This window comes from Molossus molossus, unplaced genomic scaffold (assembly GCF_014108415.1).
Source record: "Molossus molossus isolate mMolMol1 unplaced genomic scaffold, mMolMol1.p scaffold_m16_p_2, whole genome shotgun sequence".
Taxonomy (NCBI): domain Eukaryota; kingdom Metazoa; phylum Chordata; class Mammalia; order Chiroptera; family Molossidae; genus Molossus; species Molossus molossus.
Genome location: NW_023425355.1, coordinates 28,132,549 through 28,153,261, shown reverse-complemented (window position 1 = coordinate 28,153,261; position 20,713 = coordinate 28,132,549). Strand labels below are relative to the sequence as shown.

Genomic DNA, 20,713 nt, shown 5'->3' with positions numbered 1-20,713 from the left:
CGTCTCATTAAGGGAGAAAAATCAACATCCAGAGAAAATGGGGAAGGTCAGAGTCTTTGTGTGTGCTTACATTTGGACATTTTTATCTGTAGAAAAAAATGCTTTCTTAGAAAATGACTCAGCAGGAGGAAGTCTTGTCTCTCCTTCTATCAGGCTCTGTACTTTTGGTCCTTTTTTGAGCACTCTCCATCCTTCATTGTCAAATTTAACTGTGTGACCCAAGTCTCCTCTGCCTCGGAGGACATGAGACTCTAAAGGCACGCTTCTCCTTTAGTCCCTTTGTTTTGTCTTTGTTGGTCTGCATTTATCTTCTTTCCTGTTAGTCTCCACTCCCTCTGCTGACCATCCCCACAGTCTTTTAGGTACGCTGTACCTTTACCTTGAGGAGGTGGGCCTGACAACCTGTCTGCTCAACCGAGCCCCATCTAGAGTCTCAGTGGGCCCAGTAATATTGAGAAGGTTCTTTCAGAGGGGACTGAAGATAGAAGTGTCAGAGGTCCCAAGCAAATGAAGGGCGGGGACAGCTGGGGGGAGTGTAGAATAGGGACAGCAGCAGGGAACCAGATACCATGCTACTGAGAAGAAGAAAAAAAAGGCATTGGTTTAAGTCAGGAAACAAAAAAAGGGAACTGAGTGGCTGTGAAAGGGTGGGGTTTGCTCAGACTGTCCTTCCTCTCTGGACTGTAAGAATATGTCTCCAGGACCAGTGTCTTCTGAGATCGAGTCCCACCTTCAAAGTCCTGGCATCTCAATGCATCTGGGAAGCTACCTGCATTAAGTCAGGACTGAGGTGGGTCTGGGGCATGGCAGGGGCTGGGTCGCAGCAGCAAGTACCTTTTGTGGGACCCCTGAAAGCCAGAGGATAAAGCATGGCTGGTGCCATATAGTTGGCTGGTGGAGGAGGCTGACAGAGGATGGGAATGTCATCAGCAATAGGCCCTGGCAGATCCTTCCGATGATCAGAACAGGCTGTAAGAGTCTTTTCTGAGGAGGGTTGTGGGGGAACAAGAAGAGAAAAAAGTGACATGAGGTGGCCATCTGAACAAGCAAGTGTTTGTTGTAAAGGAGCACCTGTGCAAAACTTGACTGAAAAGTAATATTGTCGGTGGCAGTAGGATAAAAATAAGCCCTTTGGTCAAATATTCCTTGACCCAAAATGTGTATTTGTGTCATTGAGGCCCTTAGAAGAAAAAAAATTAAGAGGTAGATTACAAAGCAGTAAACGCTCACATGCCACAATAGGCTGTTGACTTTTGTAAGATGAAGAAAGGCATCAGCTAAACCAAGGTTTAGGTAGGCTGCCTGCCTCAGGCTGCATAAGGCCAACGTTACCAAGATCGGAGCTGGCTTGTTGGAAGGAAGGATGGTGTGCACCAACCTCGTGGTAATAGTGGGTAAGGGACTGGGCCTGAAGAAAGCAGCCTCAGCCTCAGCCTCAGCCTCAGCCCAGACCGTGTGGCCAACCCCTGAGGCTTTTGCTATTACCATTGTCTGCCATGTGCACGGCTTTCTTTTCTCGGCTTCATCATTTCTCCCCTCCATCCCTTTCCCCTCCTCCTCTCTAGCTCCCTTCTCCCCTCCTCCTTCTTTCTCTACCTGTATGTCCTCTTCTTTATTCCCTCCTTTATTTTGTTCATTACCACATCCTCTGGAACAGAGTCAGAGCTTAATAAATAGTTGTTGAATTGTTTTTCTTGCCCCTTTCTTCTGCTTTTTTCTTTTCCCTTTCCCCTTACTTTCCTGATACCTTCCCCATAGGATTTTTGAGATCAATAAGTGTGTTCAAATATGTAAGCAGTTAAAACAGGGTTTGGCAATAGTAAGAACTAATATCTCAGTGTTTGCTATTATTTTTATTCTGTCTGAAACTTGCCAGTGTCCCTAGAGGGCCTGCCTAGAGCAAATGGTGTGGCATTTACAACAAAAGGGACTGCTGGCTCTGACCAAGACATCTTTGGATGTGCTGCTGGACCTCCAAAAGAATCCCCATCCGGTTTCCAGGCCACCCAGTTAGCCAAGCTCCAAACCTCTGTCATATGCTGTGCATTTCCAGAGGCAGGGCAGAAGCAAAGCCCGGAGGCAGGGGTCTACCAGCTCAGGGTTTGTCCTCTGTATTGTTAGTTGTGTGCTAGTTCTGCTCCTTCCCTCATTTTGCATGCCAAGCCTCTGAACCAAGGGTGTTGAAGCCTTTTTTGGAGCCTCAGTTATCTGATAAAACAATGTCACCCTCCACATAAGCCACAAAATGCAAATACTCATGGAACCTAAAGCATTCTACCAAAACAACATCCCTTAGGGCTAGCCCTATCTGCTCTATTCTGACCCCTTTTATATTCAGACTATTTAACTGATCTGCTTGTGTTAAAGTCCAAATTCCTGTTGCTTATGTCTAATGATGTGTTTGTTTAGAATTCTTTGTAAACTCTTTTTGGTGAGAACTAGTACAACTTTCCATTCACTTCTAGGGTCTTGGCCCTATTTTAAATAAACATCATTATGATTTACTATTTCCATTAGAGCAAATTTCCTACAGAGTTTCCTTTCAGTGGACTAGACCTATACCAGGAAGTGACTTAGGTATAAGGAGAAGATACGGCTTTTGAAAACCAGTTTGGGTGTTCTCCACAGAGCCCATAAATATCTGCTGCTTTTCACCGAAAAATGCCAAGATCTGAGTTCTAACTCTGGAGAATAAGGGAGTGCTAGAATTTTCAATGAGGCAGTGTTCAACAAGAAGCTAGAGACAGACCTTGATCTAATTCACTCCAAAGCTGCTAGGTTATGCAAATGAAGCCGTCAGGGGAGGGAGAGAGAGAACTCCTCTGAGGACCCTGAAACAAATGGGCCACGTGTGACTTTCAGTTTCTATGGAGGTTCGTGTGCACTGACTGAGGGTGTTCAGAGAGCACTGGAAACACGAGCTTCAGTTTTAAGCTATCCACCTCACTCCCTGAGAGCCTTCCAGAGATGGCCTTAGGGTTAATGCTGGTCATCTGAACCTCAAGGAGTAGCTCATCTCACTGCCTTGCCTCCCTGAAAAGGAAATGAACTACAGTCTATTAGCTCATCCCTAGAAGAAGAAAATTCTAGGGAGTCAAGATAACTTAAATTTCAGACAAGTTCGAGGTTGGAATATAATGGAGTTCAAGATCATTGGCTCAATGAGAAAACAGATTAGTCTGCAATAAAAGCAGAGTGAAAAAATGATTAGAAATGGAGCAGAGAAGAGGTAAAAAGTAGGGGGAAAGCAGGCTTTCAGAAACTGCTAATGGGAATGGAAATTGTTACAATGTTTCTGGAAACTATTTCGTCAGTATGTTTCAAAACGAAAAATGTACATACTTTGGACTTGGTAAATGATGTTTATTTAGAGATCCTAATATCATGGGGAAATTATCAGGAGTAATATTAAACAAGAATATTAGATATTTGGGGAAAAGGTGTGTTGGATGGAAGGATAGGTAATGTTAAGAAAAGTAAGTAAACTACAAATAGTATGTGCAATGTGATCTCAAATAGAGAAAAAAATGCACAGAAAAAAAAAGAAAAGAAAAGAAAAGTAATATGCCCAAATAATAATAATGCCTCTGGATAATGAGCTTATAATTGAGGTTTTCTTTTTAATGTTCCTGTACTTGAAACATTTTTTATAATGAACATACTTATTTTGATATCAAAGAAAAAAGTAAAAATGTTTAAACCAGGGAAAACAAAGACTAAAAAAAAAAAAAAACAAAGCCAAAGGAGCACACAAGTCCGGAGTGAAAGATAGACAGACACTACAGCAGGTACCCTCAATCTGATGCTGAGTGTAAATTAGTGGATTGGCTCTACTTTCATCATCGCTTGGCCAGAATCTACTGTCTCTGGTGCAGGGCAGGAGATGATAAATTCCAGAGACCCAGAAGTTTTCAAAACCACAGAAGAAAATGTAAAATGTTAACGTGAAATGTTGAAGAACAACCAGACCCCTGAGAACTCTTAGAAATGACTACAGCAGATGAGAATTTCCCTGGTTAGCATTCAGCCAGAAAGCTGATTTTGCCTGGAAGTCCTCACCATAAATGTGGTTACCTGTAGCTCTGACAATGAAGCTTATTATCAAATAATTAGGTTTCACTAGAGGCCTGAATAGAGCTTTTTGGGAACTTAACAAGAATAATTAAGCCCTGGCTGGTGTTGCTCAGTGGTTAGCATGTTGGACTGTGCACCCAAGAGTCTCAGGTTTGATTCCCAGGCAAGGGCACATACCTGGGTTGCAGGTTCGATCCCCGTCCTTGGTCAGAGTCAGGCAGCCAATCGGTCTCTCTCTCACTTCAATGTTTCTCACTCTCCCTCCCTCCCTTCCACCCTATCTAAAAATCAATGAAAAAAATATCCTTGGGTGAGGATTAACACCAACAAAAAAGAGTAATTAAATGTTTTTATTGCTATGGTTATGATATATATTTTTTTTATCCTCAGCCAAGGACATTTTTGCATTTATCTTCAGATAGAGCAGGAGGGAGAGAGGAAGGAAGAGAGAGAGAGAGAAACATCGACGTGAGAGAGACACATCCAGTGGTTGCCACCCACACGACCCCAACTGGGGCCGGGGACAAACTGCAACCGAGGTACGAGGTACGTGCCCTTAGAGGGAACCAAACCCAGGACTCTCCGGTCCGCGGGCCAATGCTCTAACCACTGAGCAAAACCAGCAGGGATGGTTATGATATTTTAAAGAAGACTTCTGTTCTGGTTCTAGGGACAGGACATTCTCAATCAAAGTCTCAGTCAGAATGTGAGAGATGCTTCTTGGAACTGAGAAGAGATTTTTCATAGGCCAATAGGAGAATGGATAAATAAAGTGTGATGTAGTCATCATAGAGAATATTTTCTACATATAAAAATGAAATAAAATGGATGAAAGAGGCGAACAGGTTAGAAAAAAAAAAAATATATATATATATATATATGACACATAGGCACAGACAACAGTATGGTGATAGCCAGAGAGAAAGGGGGGTGGGGGGAGATGAAAGTGGGCAAATGGGGGGATAAATGGGGCCAAAAAGAGACTTGATTTTGGGTGGTGAGCGCACGATGCAGTATGCAGATGATACATTATTGAGTTGTACACTTGAAACCTGTATGATTTTATTAACCAATGTCACCCCAATCAATTCAATAAAAAATAAAAAAATGTATGAACTAGAGCTACCAAGACAAATAAATCTTAAAACAGTACATTGAGAAAGAAAACAAATTGTTGTTGAAGATTGTGTACCACTTATATAAAAATATAGAACATGCAAACCAATACTAAATATTTTTATGAATATTTACATATATAGTAATAATATAAAAACATGCTAGGAATGACAAACACCAAAGTCAAGATTCTGCTAACCTCTAAGGCAGAAGGGGACAGATTATAGAGGACACAAGAAGGTTTTTACTCTATGGATAGTACCATATTTCTTTTTTTAAATTAATTTATTGGGGCGACATTGGTTCACATAACCATACAGGTTACAAGTGTAAAACTCAATGAAACATTATCTGCACGACTGCCCATGTGTGCCTACTGCTCCAAGTAATGTCTCTTTCTGTCCCCATCCCCCCGCCTTTGCCCACCTCTGGAAGCAATTATGGCACAATGTTAGGACCCTGTATAGCTAAGTGATAAGTACATGAATATAATGTTATTCTCTGTACTTTTGTGAATTTGCAATATTTCATAATATAAAAGAAAATACATTCAATCAAACTTTTACATCCACAGTAAGCAATAATAATCTAAGGGACCAAAAAGTGGGCATTCCACCTAACCCCTGAGCTTTTACCCCATCAACAATGAAAAAAAAAAAGAAAAAAGTGAGTGACTCTAAGTATCCACCAGTTAGGATCTCCTTGTGGAAGATTTAAAGAAAAATGTAAGAAAACCTGGGGGAACTGAGAAGAATCTTGATGTGGGAAAAGCAGCAGTTGACAGTTGACAAGGACAAATCATCTTTTCAAGCCTTGCAGAGAAAAGTGCTCCACAATCCTCTTATCCTCTGTACTTACCACCATTTCCTCTTATGCCTGATGTTCCTGGAAGATGAAGAGGAGTCTGACCCAACTGCTATTTGATGATAGCCATGGGAAATGACAGGATGTTGAGGTAGATGGCATCACACCTCATTGAAGGCAAAATAGTAATAATAATAAATCCCTCTGGGGGACAATGAAATATTGCAGAAACAGCAAGGGTTGTGGAGTCCAGATCGATGAGGTTGGGCAATCACCTAATGTCCACGAGTCTCATTTTCCTCATCTGTTGTGAGGAATAAATAAAATGCATGTAAAATGCATGATATGTAGACTACACTGAAACAGGAGTTCCCTTCCATTTCCCTGGGGAAGAAGGGAATAGCCAGAATCTTGCTGGGCAATTAAGTAATGCTTTAAAGGAGAAATAAAGAGAAAGCACTACTTCTTGGATATTCTGGCTAAGTAGTTATTTGAACTATGAATGACTGGCTATTTTTAAGTAGCATCTTCTGGACTCTTCCCAATCATAGGCAGGCTATAAAGTTCTCTAAATTTTGCTCTGGTGTTGTCCCTAACAGTGTTTTATCTTAACATGAGTAAAGATAGGAGCCAAGGATTGTTTAGTTTACTGGTTCTGCAAGTAATATATATATAATATGTATATTATATATATATAAAATATATATTCCTTGGAAAATATATATGTGTGTGTGTGTGTGTGTATGTATGTGTGTGTATATATATATATATATATATATATATATATATATATATATATTCCTTGGAATAGTGCAGTCTGTAAGATGACTGAACTCTCTTTCTGAATTCTGCTGCTCCATGGGGAGCTGGGAGGATGCAAAAGATGGTCACATGAAAATCTTTGCCTGTGTAGTTTAATAAAGAGAACATTATAATGCTGGAATTCTATATTTTAAATGAAGAGTTCTGTATCTTTCTATTATTTTTCTTCCTCCTCCTTCTTTTTCTCTATGAACAACAGTGTGTGTGTGTAACATTCATGTCACTTCCATTCCACCCCCTGAGTGAAGTGCAGGGTCAGCTTTCACACTGCATCTTTTGTGGTTAAATCGACTCTATAGGCTTCTGAAATTGTTAGGAAAAAAATAGGACTTGCTACAATATGTACCCAAAGAAACCAAATGCTCTGTAACACACACTGTTCATTGCATACCAATCTTCAGGAAGACATAAAGAGGTCTCCTTTCACATTATTGCTGGATGGACCAGTGGTGACTAGGAAAAAAATGCCCCATTTTCAGGCTGCATTTCAAGACTGGATTATAAGGAAATAGGAGAATAGGTAACCATGCCATGGAAATCCCAGTAATCCTCCAGCTCAATGATCTAGAGGGGAGAGGCCATTTTACCCCTTGCTCACAGGGGCAAAGTCTAGTGAGAAGTCTACTTACTTCCTCATACTTACACTAGCACTAAACCCTAGTGATAGAGAGGAAGGCTCCCTCTTGTACAAACTGGATTTGTTCTTAAAATGAAAAAAGAGCAGAGGCAGCTTACAAAAGGACCTGTCTTATAGAAAACAGGAGGAGAGTTCAAGACTAAAGCAGATGTTGGGTCTGAACAGGGAGTGTATCTACCAAGAGTTTGCAACAAAACCAGACAAAATGCTACATGTGCTTTATTCAGCCCAAAATAAATAAATAGATAAACAAACAAACAGCAAGCCCTGACTGGTTTGGCTCAGTGGTTAGAGAGTCGGCCTGCTGACCAAAGGGTCTCGGGTTTGATTCCTGGTCAAAGACACATACCTAGGTTGCAGGTTCGATCCCCCACCTGGGTTGGGGTCGTGCGGGAGGCAGCCAATCGATGTGTCTTTCTCACATGGATGTTTCTCTCTCTCTCTCTCTCTCTCTCTCTCTCTCTCTCTCTCTCTCTCTCTCTCTGTCTCCCTCCCTCCCTCATCCTTTCCACTCCATTTAAAAATCAGCCCTGGCCAGTTTGGCTCAGCAGTTAGAGCATCGGCCTGCGGTCCAGAGAGACCCAGGTTCGGTTCCCGCTAAGGGCGTGTACCTCGGTTGCAGTTTGTCCCTGGCCCTGGTTGGTCATGTGGGTGGCAGCCACTCGATGTGTTCCTTTCATGTCGATGTTTCTCTCTCTCTCTCTCTCTCTCTCTCTCTCTCTCTCTCTCTCTCTCTCTCTCTCTCCCTCTCTTCTTCTCTCTCTCTCTCTCTCTCTCTCTCCTTCTCTCTCTCTCCCTCTCCTTCTCTCTCTCTCCCCCTCCCACTCTATCTGAACAAAAAATGGGAAAATGTCCTCGGGTGAGGTTAAAAACAAATCAATGGGAAAATATCCTCAGGTGAGGATTAACCCCCCCAAAAAAAGTATAACTGGACAAGGTTTGTTGGGAAGCTTCAGATCCAATTTACTGATTATGCTATGCAGTTTCCTTAGGATTTTATTTTGTCTAATGTAATTTCAGTCTTTGATTGTGAAGAGGTACTTAATTAGAATTCATCATGGGAACAAATGCGATATTATTACAGGAATCTCTATGAGTTGGCAGTTCCCGAGAATCGCGTATTATTAGCTCTTTACCTCTACCTCTGTGTAAATGAATAATTTTAATGTTAAAAGAAATCTTATTGGATTTGAGCTGAATCTGAATGTTAGAAAGGACTCTCATTGGTTGTAAACTCTTAAGAGTTTGTCATTCCTGTGAGAGACTATTTAAACCAGGGAGTCAGGGAAGAGACCTGTGTGGCGGGTGTGGGGAAAGGGTGGCTCCTTTGCCCAATTTTTTCTCGAAAGATTATTTACAAACCATGAACTAATCCACCCCCAGAAGACAACGGCAACTACATAGTGGGTCATTCTGAACATCCCTGTTATTCCTTTAACCTATTTTTTGAAAAAAACATGTCTGCATTGATATTTTTTTAGAGAGAGGAAGGGAGAGAGAGATAGAAACAGCGATATGAGAGAGAAACATCCATGGGCTGCCTCCTGCATGCCACCTACCAGGGATTAAGCCCACAACCCAGGCATGTGTCCTGAATGGGAATTGAACCAGGACCTCTCAGTCCGTGGGATGACACTCAATCCACTGAGCCACACTAGCCAGGCCCTATTTTTGTCTCTCCAGTGTGATAACAGACCTTCTACATCACAGAAAAGAGCAATGCAACGGTGTGGACAGCCTCAAGCTTCAATAAGAAACACTCCCTTGCTTTTCTGGTATAAGCAATAATCTCTGCTTCACAAACAGAAAAAAACCCTGCTGACTTTATTTATTCTGCTTCCCTAGTGACACCAAAAACATAAGGAGTTTAGTTTAAGAACTAAATCCCCCCAGGAAAAACCCACCACAAAACTTGAGAGGGAATTATGATTTGTTTTCAGTATTTATTTAGTGTTCTGTTTTTGTGACAGTATATTTTCATGTTATCTTACTAATGAAGGTTTGGAATTCATAATATAAGATTGTGCATAAACTTTAAGTGAATAACTGACATGAAGTGTTGTTTTGTGTGAATACAAAAATGGTGACTTTTTGTAACTTTCTTTGCCTTTCTGTATTTCAGTTACCTAAACTGAATCTTTCTGGGGTACTGTAAGTTTGGAGAGACTAAACGAGTTATTTTTTATAAATGATCAGAGTAAGACGATTGCATCATTTTTGCATGCTAGTGTTTAAGAACTAATCTATGCCAAAAGGTGGGGAAAAGCTAAAATCAAAAACAGCTCCCTCCCCTAAAATTGTTTCTTAATTTTAGAACAAAGCTTCTATCATCTGTAGCTCTGCCAGTGGGTGATGGGCAAAATCGGTTGGGTGGCAGTTAGTATTCATCCATAATTGCAGGTGCAGCCTCCATATCCTTATTAGACTCCTTGTACAGACCCCCAGTGGGACAATGTTTGAAAAATTACATTCACCATTTAGGAAACTGGGAACTGAAAGTCTAATATGTGCCTCAGTGGAGTTCTGGCACCTGCTTTATTTCTTCTGGGGATATCAGAGTCAACAGCTGCACAGAGACTTTTGCTGTTCACAGACTCTACACTTATCATAAAAGGGTGGCTAGTATAAATTTGCCTCTAGACATTATCAAGCACACAGATACATGTCATTTGACATCTAGAGCACTTCATTGCTTTATACAAGAACTCAGTTTATGTGAGTTAACAAGTTTACAATGTAGAACCAATTCCCCAATTCAATGTGTAGCCATTTACCTGAAACTGACAGATGTGGGGGCTATAGAAGAAGGATGTAAAGGTAGGAAGAAGGCTTTTTGTTAGCTTTGCACGTTTCTGTTCCATTTGAAACTAGGTGGTTAGGCTGAGGGAGTAGCAGGAGGGATGAGGATTAATGTGCTGGGTTGTCAAGAATTTTCATTATCAACAGCACACAAGTGAGCTCCAGAAAGACAAAGATATGGCTGCAGTGATACTGGAGAGCATCTTTCTGAAGCGATCCCAACAGAAAAAGAAAACATCACCTTTAAACTTCAAAAAGCGCCTCTTTCTCTTGACCGTGCACAAACTTTCCTACTATGAGTATGATTTTGATCGTGGGGTAAGTTTCTCTGCTGTGAAACCTGAGTATCAAGGACTTGGCCTTAGATCTTCACTGGGGAGAAGGTAGAGGATTTTTGGTTGGAGGAGAAAGATGGAAGGGACTTTAGTACTTTTTAAACTCAGCAAAATGTTTCCTAGCCTCGAATTAGCTACAGCCATGTGTGAGCAAAAATTCAAAGGTGCTAAGAAGTCGTGGGGGAAATCTTACCATAGGATCTTGCCATTGGTGAGCACCCATTAAATGATTGTTGAGAATCAAATCCAAGACTTGAAAATTGCTTCCTTATTTTTTGTTATAAAGACACACAGCCATCCCACTCTTCCATAGTATTTGCCCTCCATCTGGTAGTCAAAAAAGGATGAGATTAATAGATCTGGAAGGTTTTTTTTGTTTTTTTGTTTTTTTTTAATGACAAGTCCTGATGATAATAGAGTGTGGGTGTCACCTCACTGTGTTGAATGAGTAGATAACTAAATCTAATCACCTGGTTGCTTAATCACTTGTTTTCCTTTTTATTGAATTTATTGAGGTGACACTGGTTAACAAAATTATACAAGTTTCAGGTGTGCAATTCCACAACACATCATCTGTACTGTTTCTCCATTTTCTTTATTCTCATTCTCAGAGAAGAGGTAGTAAGAAGGGTTCAATAGATGTTGAGAAGATTACCTGCGTTGAAACAGTGGTTCCTGAAAAAAATCCTCCACCTGAAAGACAGATTCCGGTAAGAAGAGATCATTGACAGAGCAGGGGTGGGGTTAAGGGAGCAGTTAAGAAACTTGGAACACTTCAATTCTCTGTAAATAAACTGGTGATGCTGTGCAATGTGGAACACAAGAAAGCTTTATAAAATTCTTCACTATGCCATTTATTGATTCTACCGAGTTTCAGCATCTTACCTCCAGATGCAGAAAAACTTACTTACCTTGGAAAATTTGTAACACAGATTTCAAATGGCATCATATCAAGTTTTGAAACTGATCAGAGATGATTGTTTTACTCCTTCAGTTACCATGATCAGATGTACAAGAGAGAGTTAGTCTGAAAGCCAGAGTCCTGGGGCTCTGAATCATATGAGATTTTTTTTAATAGCTCACTTATTCTCCTGTCATTTCCCATAGCCTCTCCTGGGCATATGACTTACTGAATTAATTTTTAAATATCATTTATTTTTTCCCAGATTATAAGAATAATGAATACTCATTATAGAAACTCTCAAAAATATTTTTAAAAAAGCACAAAAAAGAAGATAAAATCATGTATAATCCCATCATCTAGCTAAAAACAATGATTAACCTGTTTTAACCTGTTGGTGTATGGTTTTCTCCACTAACAACATATACACCCACACTAATATGTGTTATATATTTAAAACATAGAATCATACTACACATCTTGCTTTGAAACCTATATTTTCAATTTAACAATATATGAAAACTTGACCCCATGACAATAGATACTCTTTAATAATATGAGTTTCATGACTGCATAGTATTCTTTATCATGGATATACTGTATTGTAATTTGTTTAACCGATTCCCTATTACTGCATATTTAAGAAGTTTCTAACAACTTGACATTATAAACCATGGTGGAGGAAGAACCTTGCCTACATCTTTATGTACTTTTGTTAGTCTTTTCCTTTAATAACTTCCTAGAAGTAAAATTGTGCACTTTGGTTATTTTTATCTTTTTATTCAATTTTGTTTTCTAGAAGTGGAATTTGAATTTAATACACTCTTACAAACTATGAGAATATCTATTTCTCTACATTTGTTTCAATACCAGATATTTAAATGTTTGTTGATTTGACAGACAAGAAAGATGGTATTTCATTGTTGCCTTATTTTGCAATTTTTGTTACTCATAAGGTTGAACAATTATGTAACTACAGCTCACTATATTTTTCCATTTGTAAATTGCCTGTTAATTTTTTGCCCATTTTCTATTACAATATTTATCTTATTCCTAGTATTTTAAAAGATCTTAATGTATTAAGCATATTCATAATTTAACTATAATATATGTTGAAATTATTTTTCCAGATTTTCATTTATCTGTGAACTTTGTTTATGGTATTTTTACCATACTGGGCTTTTAATTAGTAATCAAATTAGTTCACCTCCTTTTAAAAATTTTTTTTATTGATTTTAGAGAGAAAAGAAGGGAGAGGGAATGAGAGATAGAAACATTGATGAGAGAGAACATGGATTGGCCACCTCTTGCATGGCCCCCACTGGGGCTCTGGCCCATAATCTAGGTATGTGCCCTGACCGGGAATTGAACCAGTGCATGAGTCGATGCTCAACCACTGAGCCACACTGGCCAGGCTAGTTTACCCTCTTCATAAAGGTTCGAACTTTTACCATTATATTAGAAAGGCCTTATCTCCCACAAGATTATATAGTCAGTTGTTTTTTTCTCATTCATAGTTTCATTTTTTATATTAAGCTCTTAAATCCATCCAGAATTTACTGTGGTATATGGTGTGAAATAACTACCTAACTCCTCCCTCTACCACCAGTATTACTGGTTAAATGTCCCAGTAACATTTATTGAGTAAACTCCCTTTCCACAATGATTTGAGATACCAGAGGTTTTTTTGAATGAGTATATGCTGGATCCTATGCATATGTTTCCTTACTGGGTTCTAGGAAGCAGTCACTAAGAACCTGCATTGTCTGTGCAGAAGAGCCTTCTGGACCTACTGCAAAGCACTCACGGTACCAAAGGAAATCCAGGAAAGAACAATGCATCAGCCAATAACCATGATTTCTCCTTCTTTTATTGCAGAGAAGGGGTGAAGAGTCTGGTGAAATGGAGCAGATCTCAATAATTGAAAGGTTCCCTTACCCCTTCCAGGTGAGGTTATTTTCTCCCACTAGCTCTCAAAGGGATCTGTAATGTAATCATTAGGGGTGGGATACGGGGCAAAGGGAAGGATACTAAGTCCCAGGAAACAAAGTTGAGGTGGACAAGGAGGCTGGCCTAAGAAATGAGGCATGATCTAAAAGTGTTTGCTTTTCTATTTCCCCAATCTAACATAGCTTCTTTTAGTGTCTATACCTCAAAGAAACTACATAATGGCATTAATTTTATAATCTTGTATATGATAACTGCATTGAGAAAGATGCACTGTTTGTTGAGTGAGCATTTCACTTCCTTCTGGTTCTGCATATCTGTCTAATGGTGGTCATGTGGGTTGAAAAGTCAGAAAAGGGGAGGGGAGGAGTATTAGGAAGTTTGGTATAGGGAAGGCTTATTAGACTTACATATAAACCTAAATTCTATTCTAGTCTGGGATGACTGAAGAGCCACATAGACATGTTTTGTAGATGCATTGCAAGCCATAAAGGAGAACAGGAGATGCAATCTTCAATTTATCTTTCTTATATCCTGAGAATTCTGTAGGCCACTTGTGAATATAGCAGCCTCTGCAATAGTGAAAGCCAGAAAAGGAAGTGGAAAGTCTCAGGGGAGGGGGCTTTCTGTCATGGATGGTTGAGCACAGCAAGACTAACAAGCAAAAAGAAAATTGTAAAAGGACCTTTCTTGTTCATGTTCTTGACTGTATCAAAGTTTACAAAACTTGTGAAGGAGAGGTGTTTCAGACATAGTTTTTCTACCATTGTGTTTCAACAAGATGACGTTGTTTGGCTGGGCTAGTAGAAAAAGCTAAGCTGTAGATAACTCAAAATTAACTTACATTTGACTTTAGAATCCACTATGTGAGATCTATTAAGTCTGTTAAACATCTAATATGTACAATACCTAGTACAGTGCCTTGTCCTTGTGAGATGTTAAAAAAATATTGACTGCTTGATTTGATGATAGTGCTTAACATATACTTTACATTTTTTGATGTAGATTTGTGGTTCCATGTTTGGTTTACTTTGGCTAACATTGGCAAGGGGAGACCACTAGGCAGTGACAGGAAAATCAGCCATGATTTATAAATTTGGATCACTGTTATCCAAGTGAATTATTCATATGTTCTAACCAAGACTTAAGTCATCTAAATCATAACACCTTTTTTCTATACAAACACAACGTTTAATAGGATCATAAAATAACCTTTGTTGGATAAACAAAAATCCTGTCTCCACCATGGGCTGAGGGAATTATTATGAACTAAATTTACACACAAATTGAAACATAAGTCAAGAGAACCTAGTAGTCAATAAGCTAAGACCTTCTAAGTCCTACATCCCTGATATGAATTACACAGGGATTCTACAGGTAGCTCACATGACCCTGGCCCAGCTGCTGACTGAAGGCCCTGCCTTTCTTTGTTTCCCACTATAAATATACAAAGTTGTAGCTTAAGATGAGCTGTTTCAAGGTCTTTCTTCTTTTATTCTGAATCCTAACTACTAGAGTCTGTGTGTCCATTGTCCCAGGTTGTATATGATGAAGGGCCTCTCTATGTCTTCTCCCCAACAGAAGAACTGAGGAAGCGTTGGATTCATCAGCTCAAAAATGGTGAGAGTTATTTGGAAAATAAACAACTTTTCAAAGAAAGAAAGATGGAAAGGAAGGAAGGAGGGAGGGAGTAAGGGGGAGGTGGGGAGATGAAGAGGGAGAAAGAGAGAAAGACAAAAGAGAAGAGAAATAAAAGAGAAAGGAAGAGATGCCCTGGACAGTGTGGCTTAGTTGGTTGAGTGTTGTCTAATGCACCAAGAGGTCACAGGTTTGATTCCTGGTCAAGGGCACATACCCAGGTTGCAGGTTTGCACTCCAGTAAGGGATGTGTAGGAGGCAGCCGATCAATGTTTCTCTCTTATTGATATTTCTATCTCTCCCTTCCCCTTCCTCTCTCTCTCAAATCAATGAAAACATATTTAAAAAGAGAGAAAGAAAATGAGGAGTGAAGGCAAAAGGGAGAGAGGAAAGAATAGATGGAAGGAGGGAAGTGAAAGAAAAAGAAAGAGGTGGAAGAGAAGGAGAGACAAAGAGAAGAAAGGAAGGGAAGGAGGAGGGAGAGGAAGAAAAAAAAAGAATTTTTTCCAATATTAGTGATGCAGTTGAGTTTAATATTTCATCATATAAACAAAAGATCCCACGCTAGACTAAGAATTTCAACCCAGTTCCACCACTATCTCTGTAGTGCAATGTTGTAATCGTAGGTATCTCCATTTCTCTATTTATAAAAATGTTCCATTCTTTATGCTGATTATAAGGGTGGTGTGGTATGGCATTCAATGATTATTGCAATAATTTTGAATCCTAAGTATGCAATACCTAGTCCCCCCATCCCACCCCAAATAGATGATTATGAGAGTGCTTGAAGTCAAAGTAGAGAACCTAGTTCCAAGCCCTCTTATACCACTAATAAGCAAAATGACCTCTGGCAAGTAGGCCAATAAGCTTCTTTGAGGCTTGGTTTCTTCTGAATTTAGAGTAATGAATTATCTACCTCCATACCTACTCCAAGCTTGTCCTAAGGATTAAAAGATGTAATATATGTGAAAGTATGTGGAAAACTATAAAGCACTGTATAAGAAAGCAATGTAGTAGGGCGGGGGGGGGGATGGAGGCAATGAACCAAAGAACTTATATGTATGTATGCATAACCAATGGACATAGACAATATGCAGGGGGGTGGGGGAGCAGGGTGGGGAGGAGGGTGTCTTGGGGGGGAAAGGAGAAACATCTGTAACAAAAATAAATTAACAAAAATTAAAAAAGAAAAAGAAAAAGAAATCACTGTACATATCTTCTTTGTGGATAAATATTTTCCAAGGAATTATTTCATGTTCCTAGCTTTGTGGGGATCTGAACTTGAACATGGTTTCAGCAGTTCATATAGACCATAAAGTGTGCTCAGATAAACTTGACAGTAAATGCTTGTAGCACAGGATGCATGCACACATATTTGTGTGTATATATAGCAACATGTCAAGTGACTGAGAGCTTAACTGGTTGAGTTGACATCAGGAAAGGCTGCCTAGAGAAACAGGAAGGATGGCAGACTGATAACAGCATGGTTGGGTTATTGCATGACAGCCCTTTGTCTTAAGAACATTTAGATTCTGATACTTGGTAGCTGGTTATACCCGCTTTGTCTACTCCCTTGGATACAAGTCAATTGGTCGAAATAAAAATTACCAAATTTTTCAAGCTGAAAGAGGAGAGGAGTAAGGAAGAGAAGGGTCATTTATTGAGTTCTTGCTATTTGCCAGACACCAAGCTAAATACCTTATATTTATCTTCTTATTTAATTCTTAAGCAACCTTGGGCAAAAAACAACAATAATAAAAACTAATGTTTAATGAGCACTTATGTACCAGGCTCTGGGCCAATACTTTGTACTAGCTCATTAAATCCTCACAATAAGCATATAAAAAAACATATATTATTTGCCTATTTACAGAGGTTAAGTAACTTTCTCAAGGACACACAGCTAATGAGTGGGGAAGCCTGAATTCTTACCACATCCCAAGGTCTGTGTGACTCCAGAGACTAAGCTCATAATACAGTTTTATGTTGCTTGATTCTCTAGCCCAGAAACTGCACCTGTAGATGGGTGCAAGATACAATCATGTGCTGCACAAGGACATTTCAGTCAACAACAGACTGCATATACGATGGTGATCCCATAAGATTATAATGGTAGCTGAAGAATTCCTATTACCTAGTAATGTCATAACGCAATGCATTATTCACATATTAATGGTAATGCTGGTGTAACAAGCCTATTGAGCTACCAGTCATATAAAAATACAGCAATACTATTATATACAGTACATAATACTTGATAGTGATAATAAACGGCAATGTTACTGCTTTATGTATTTACTATACTATACTTTTTATTGTTATTTTAGAGCATATTTTTTCTACTTATAAAAAACGTTTGTTGTAAAACAGTATGCCATTTTACACCAGCAGCAGGCTCATACATCTTGAGTTTATATCTCTTGATGGTATAATTTTTTCTTGTGTGTGATTTAATCGTATGTACTTTTGTACACTAACGTGCTGTGCAGGCTTGTAGCCTAGGAGCAAAAGGCTATACCATAAGCCTAGGTGTGTAGTAAGCTGTATCATCTAGGTTTGTTTAAGTACACTCTATCATGTTCACAGAACGATAGAATCACCAAATGACATATTTCTCAGAACTTATCTTTGTTGTTAAGTGGAGCATGATTGTATTCTAGAGTAAGGTTATGCCGAGTATTACAAATAGGTGGTATCTCGCACCACAGAGTTCAAGTATTGGCATGTTTTGAGATAACAGGTCTGCTTTAGCCTTGAGGGTACAACACAAGCAAATGTTTCAGTAGTGCTTATGATCCAGGATCCTCTGAGTTCTTTACATATATTAACTCATTCCTTCTTTATATTAACCATATGAGGCAGTTATTTTTATTATCCCCATTTATAGATGAGAAATGGAGGTACAGAGAAATTAAGTAACTTGCCCAAAAGCATGCAGTCAGTAAGTTGCAGGGTCAAGCTTTGAACTTCATGCTCTGAATGAACAGACTATTTTCTTTTCTTTTCTTTTTTATTAAATAATTTTGTTACAGATGTTTCTCCTTTTTCCCCCATTGACACCCTCCTCCTGACCACCCCCCCATCCCCAACATTGTTGTTTATGTTCATGGTTACACATACATGCATATAAGTTCTGTGGTTTATCTCTTTTCAAACTAGGGAAATATTTACAGAAGCTGATATACGAGCTGCAGAGGGCATGTATATTTGTATTTCTTTGTTTCTCCCCACAGTGCTTCATGTAGTGCCTTGCACACAAAAAGAGACTAATAAATAGTTGTGTTAATTGATTTTTCTATGGGAGTATACAGCCATCACTAACAAGTACTGCACGTTAATTGACAGCTAAGATTTAGTTTGAAAATAGGGGAAGGTGGATTTACTAGCTAAGGGAAACAAAGGAGAAAAAATGTGGCATGTACAAGTTAGTAATTTCTTTACACTTCAAATACTAATTTTAAAACCCATTGTAGGTTAGCCCAACAAATATTTATTGAGTGCCTACTATACTGAAAGTATGAATAATGACCAAGGATATTTACATCCAACTTGTAAACTTGGTTTATTGACACATATCTTAACTTTACTATGTTGACTATCCACTGCTATTAAAGTTCACTAGATAAGTAACATTACAGTAAAAATAAAGCCAAAACAAACAGAAAACACAACCACTTCAGTTGAATCATCAGTGTGGGTAGGTGCAATTCTGCCTTCCCTTCCCTTATGCTATACCAAAGGCATTTTTTTCCTGTTGTTCCAGACCTGGGTGTATATCCTGTTGAACCTGCTTAGGCTGACACCATGAACCAAAACAGGTGCCTTGCAACAAAGACCATAGTTGCTGGGATATTTAGATGCAAGTTCTAACCACCCTAGAATAGACCTAGTTGCTAGCAATGCCAATAGTGAGATAGTCTGGGAGCCATACAATCCCACCTAGTGATGTTATGCTACTTTAGGGTAAAATACACCAATTAAAAATCACTAACATGCCCTGGCTTGTGTGGCTTAGTTAGTTGGGCATCATCCCATGCACCAAAATGTGGCTGGTTCAATTCTGGGTCACAGCACATGTCTTGGTTGCAGGCTTGATCCCTGGTAGCGGCTGTGCAGGAGGCAGCCAATCAATGTTCTGCTCTCACATCAATGTTTCTCTTCCTCTCTCCCTCTCTATTCCTTTCTCTCTAAAAATCAATAAAAATATTTTTAAAAATCCACTAACATGCCTGGCCAGTGTGGCTCACAGGTTGAGCACCGACCCATGCACCAAGAGGTTGCTGGTTCAATTCCCACTCAGAGCACAAGCCCAGGTTGTGGGTCCGATCTCCAGTGGGGGGCATGCAGGAGGCAGCCAATTGATGTTCTCTCTCATCGATGTTTCTACCACTCTCTCCCTCTTCCTTCCCCTCTCTCTAAAGTCAACAAAGAAAAAAAAAATTAATTCACTAACATGAGAAGGAACTTCATCAGAATCCTGGCTGCCTCTACTGTCAAGAGGCACGAGGGTGCTGGATCTAAGTGGTGGTTAAATAGTTATAGACAAATGTGGTTAGCTGTATACCTTAGATCTGTGCACTTTATGATATGTAAGTTATATCTCAATTTAAAAAGTAGAGCCTCAGGTACCTCATACGCAACTGCCATTGTTTTTACAGTGGCACTTTCCATGCAAAGGTTGTAGGCCTGAGGACTGACTTAGCCTTGGGCTCTCTTCTTCCATTTCCTTGAACACAGCAGTGGACACTTCTATGTTATAGCACCACAGATATTTGGCTGTATTCACTCTAGAATCTTTGTTTAGTCAAACTCAAAAGAGCTTATCCTAATTGCAACTTCAAAAATAAGACCTCACCGCCCTGGCCAGTTTGGCTCAGCGGTTAGAGCGTTGGCCTGCGGTCCGGAGAGACCCGGGTTCGGTTCCCGCTAAGGGCACGTACTTCGGTTGCAGTTTGTCCCCGCCCTGGTTGGTCGTGCGGGTGGCAGCCACTCGATGTGTCCCTTTCACATCGATGTTTCTCTCTCTCTCTCCCTTCCTCTCTCTCCCTCCCACTCTATCTGTACAAAAAATGGAAAAATATCCTCGGGTGAGGATAAAAAAAAATAATAATAATAAGACCTCACCAAAATGAATGAAAGAGTTGGCCTTGGCAAAAATCCAACAACCGGTATGGGGAGGAATAAGTCACTCATTCCTGAAACAGAATTTTAGACACTGTCCTGATAAATATGGATATGAGACACCAGCCCATTAAGTATTTGGAGAATGTGCACCAACCATTAGTGCTTCCCAGATAGGGCTGGCCCTATGCATTGGTGAAGTAAGCAGTCTCTCCTAGCCTTCCCACTTGAACACTCTTAGCTCAGGCTGTCATAACAAAATACCTTAGACTAGGTGGCTTAAACAACAAACATTTATTTCTCCCAGTTCTGGAAGCTGGGGAATCCAAGATCAAGGTGCCTCTGATTTGGTTTCTGGTGAGAAATCTCTTCCTGGCTTGCAGACTGGCCACTTTCTCAGTGTGTCCTCACATGGCAGAGACAAAAAAAGGATCTCTCTCTTGAGTCTCTTCTTATATGGGCACTGATCCCATGGTGAGGTCTCCACTTTCATGACCTAATTCCCTCCCAAAGGCCCCA

At 39.6% G+C, this 20,713-nt stretch overlaps 1 protein-coding gene across 1 annotated transcript in view; it reads left to right on the top strand.

Annotated features, from left to right (window-relative positions):
* Positions 1-660: 660 nt before the first annotated feature.
* Positions 661-20,713, top strand: part of BTK (Bruton tyrosine kinase) — a 35,718-nt gene continuing 15,665 nt past the window's right edge. Inside the window, exons 1-5 of the mRNA XM_036270650.1 lie at positions 661-790; positions 10,400-10,570; positions 11,199-11,297; positions 13,367-13,435; positions 14,974-15,055. Coding sequence (XP_036126543.1) covers positions 10,430-10,570; positions 11,199-11,297; positions 13,367-13,435; positions 14,974-15,055 — 391 coding nt within the window. The 5' untranslated portion in view covers positions 661-790; positions 10,400-10,429. The remainder of the gene's footprint in view (positions 791-10,399; positions 10,571-11,198; positions 11,298-13,366; positions 13,436-14,973; positions 15,056-20,713) is intronic.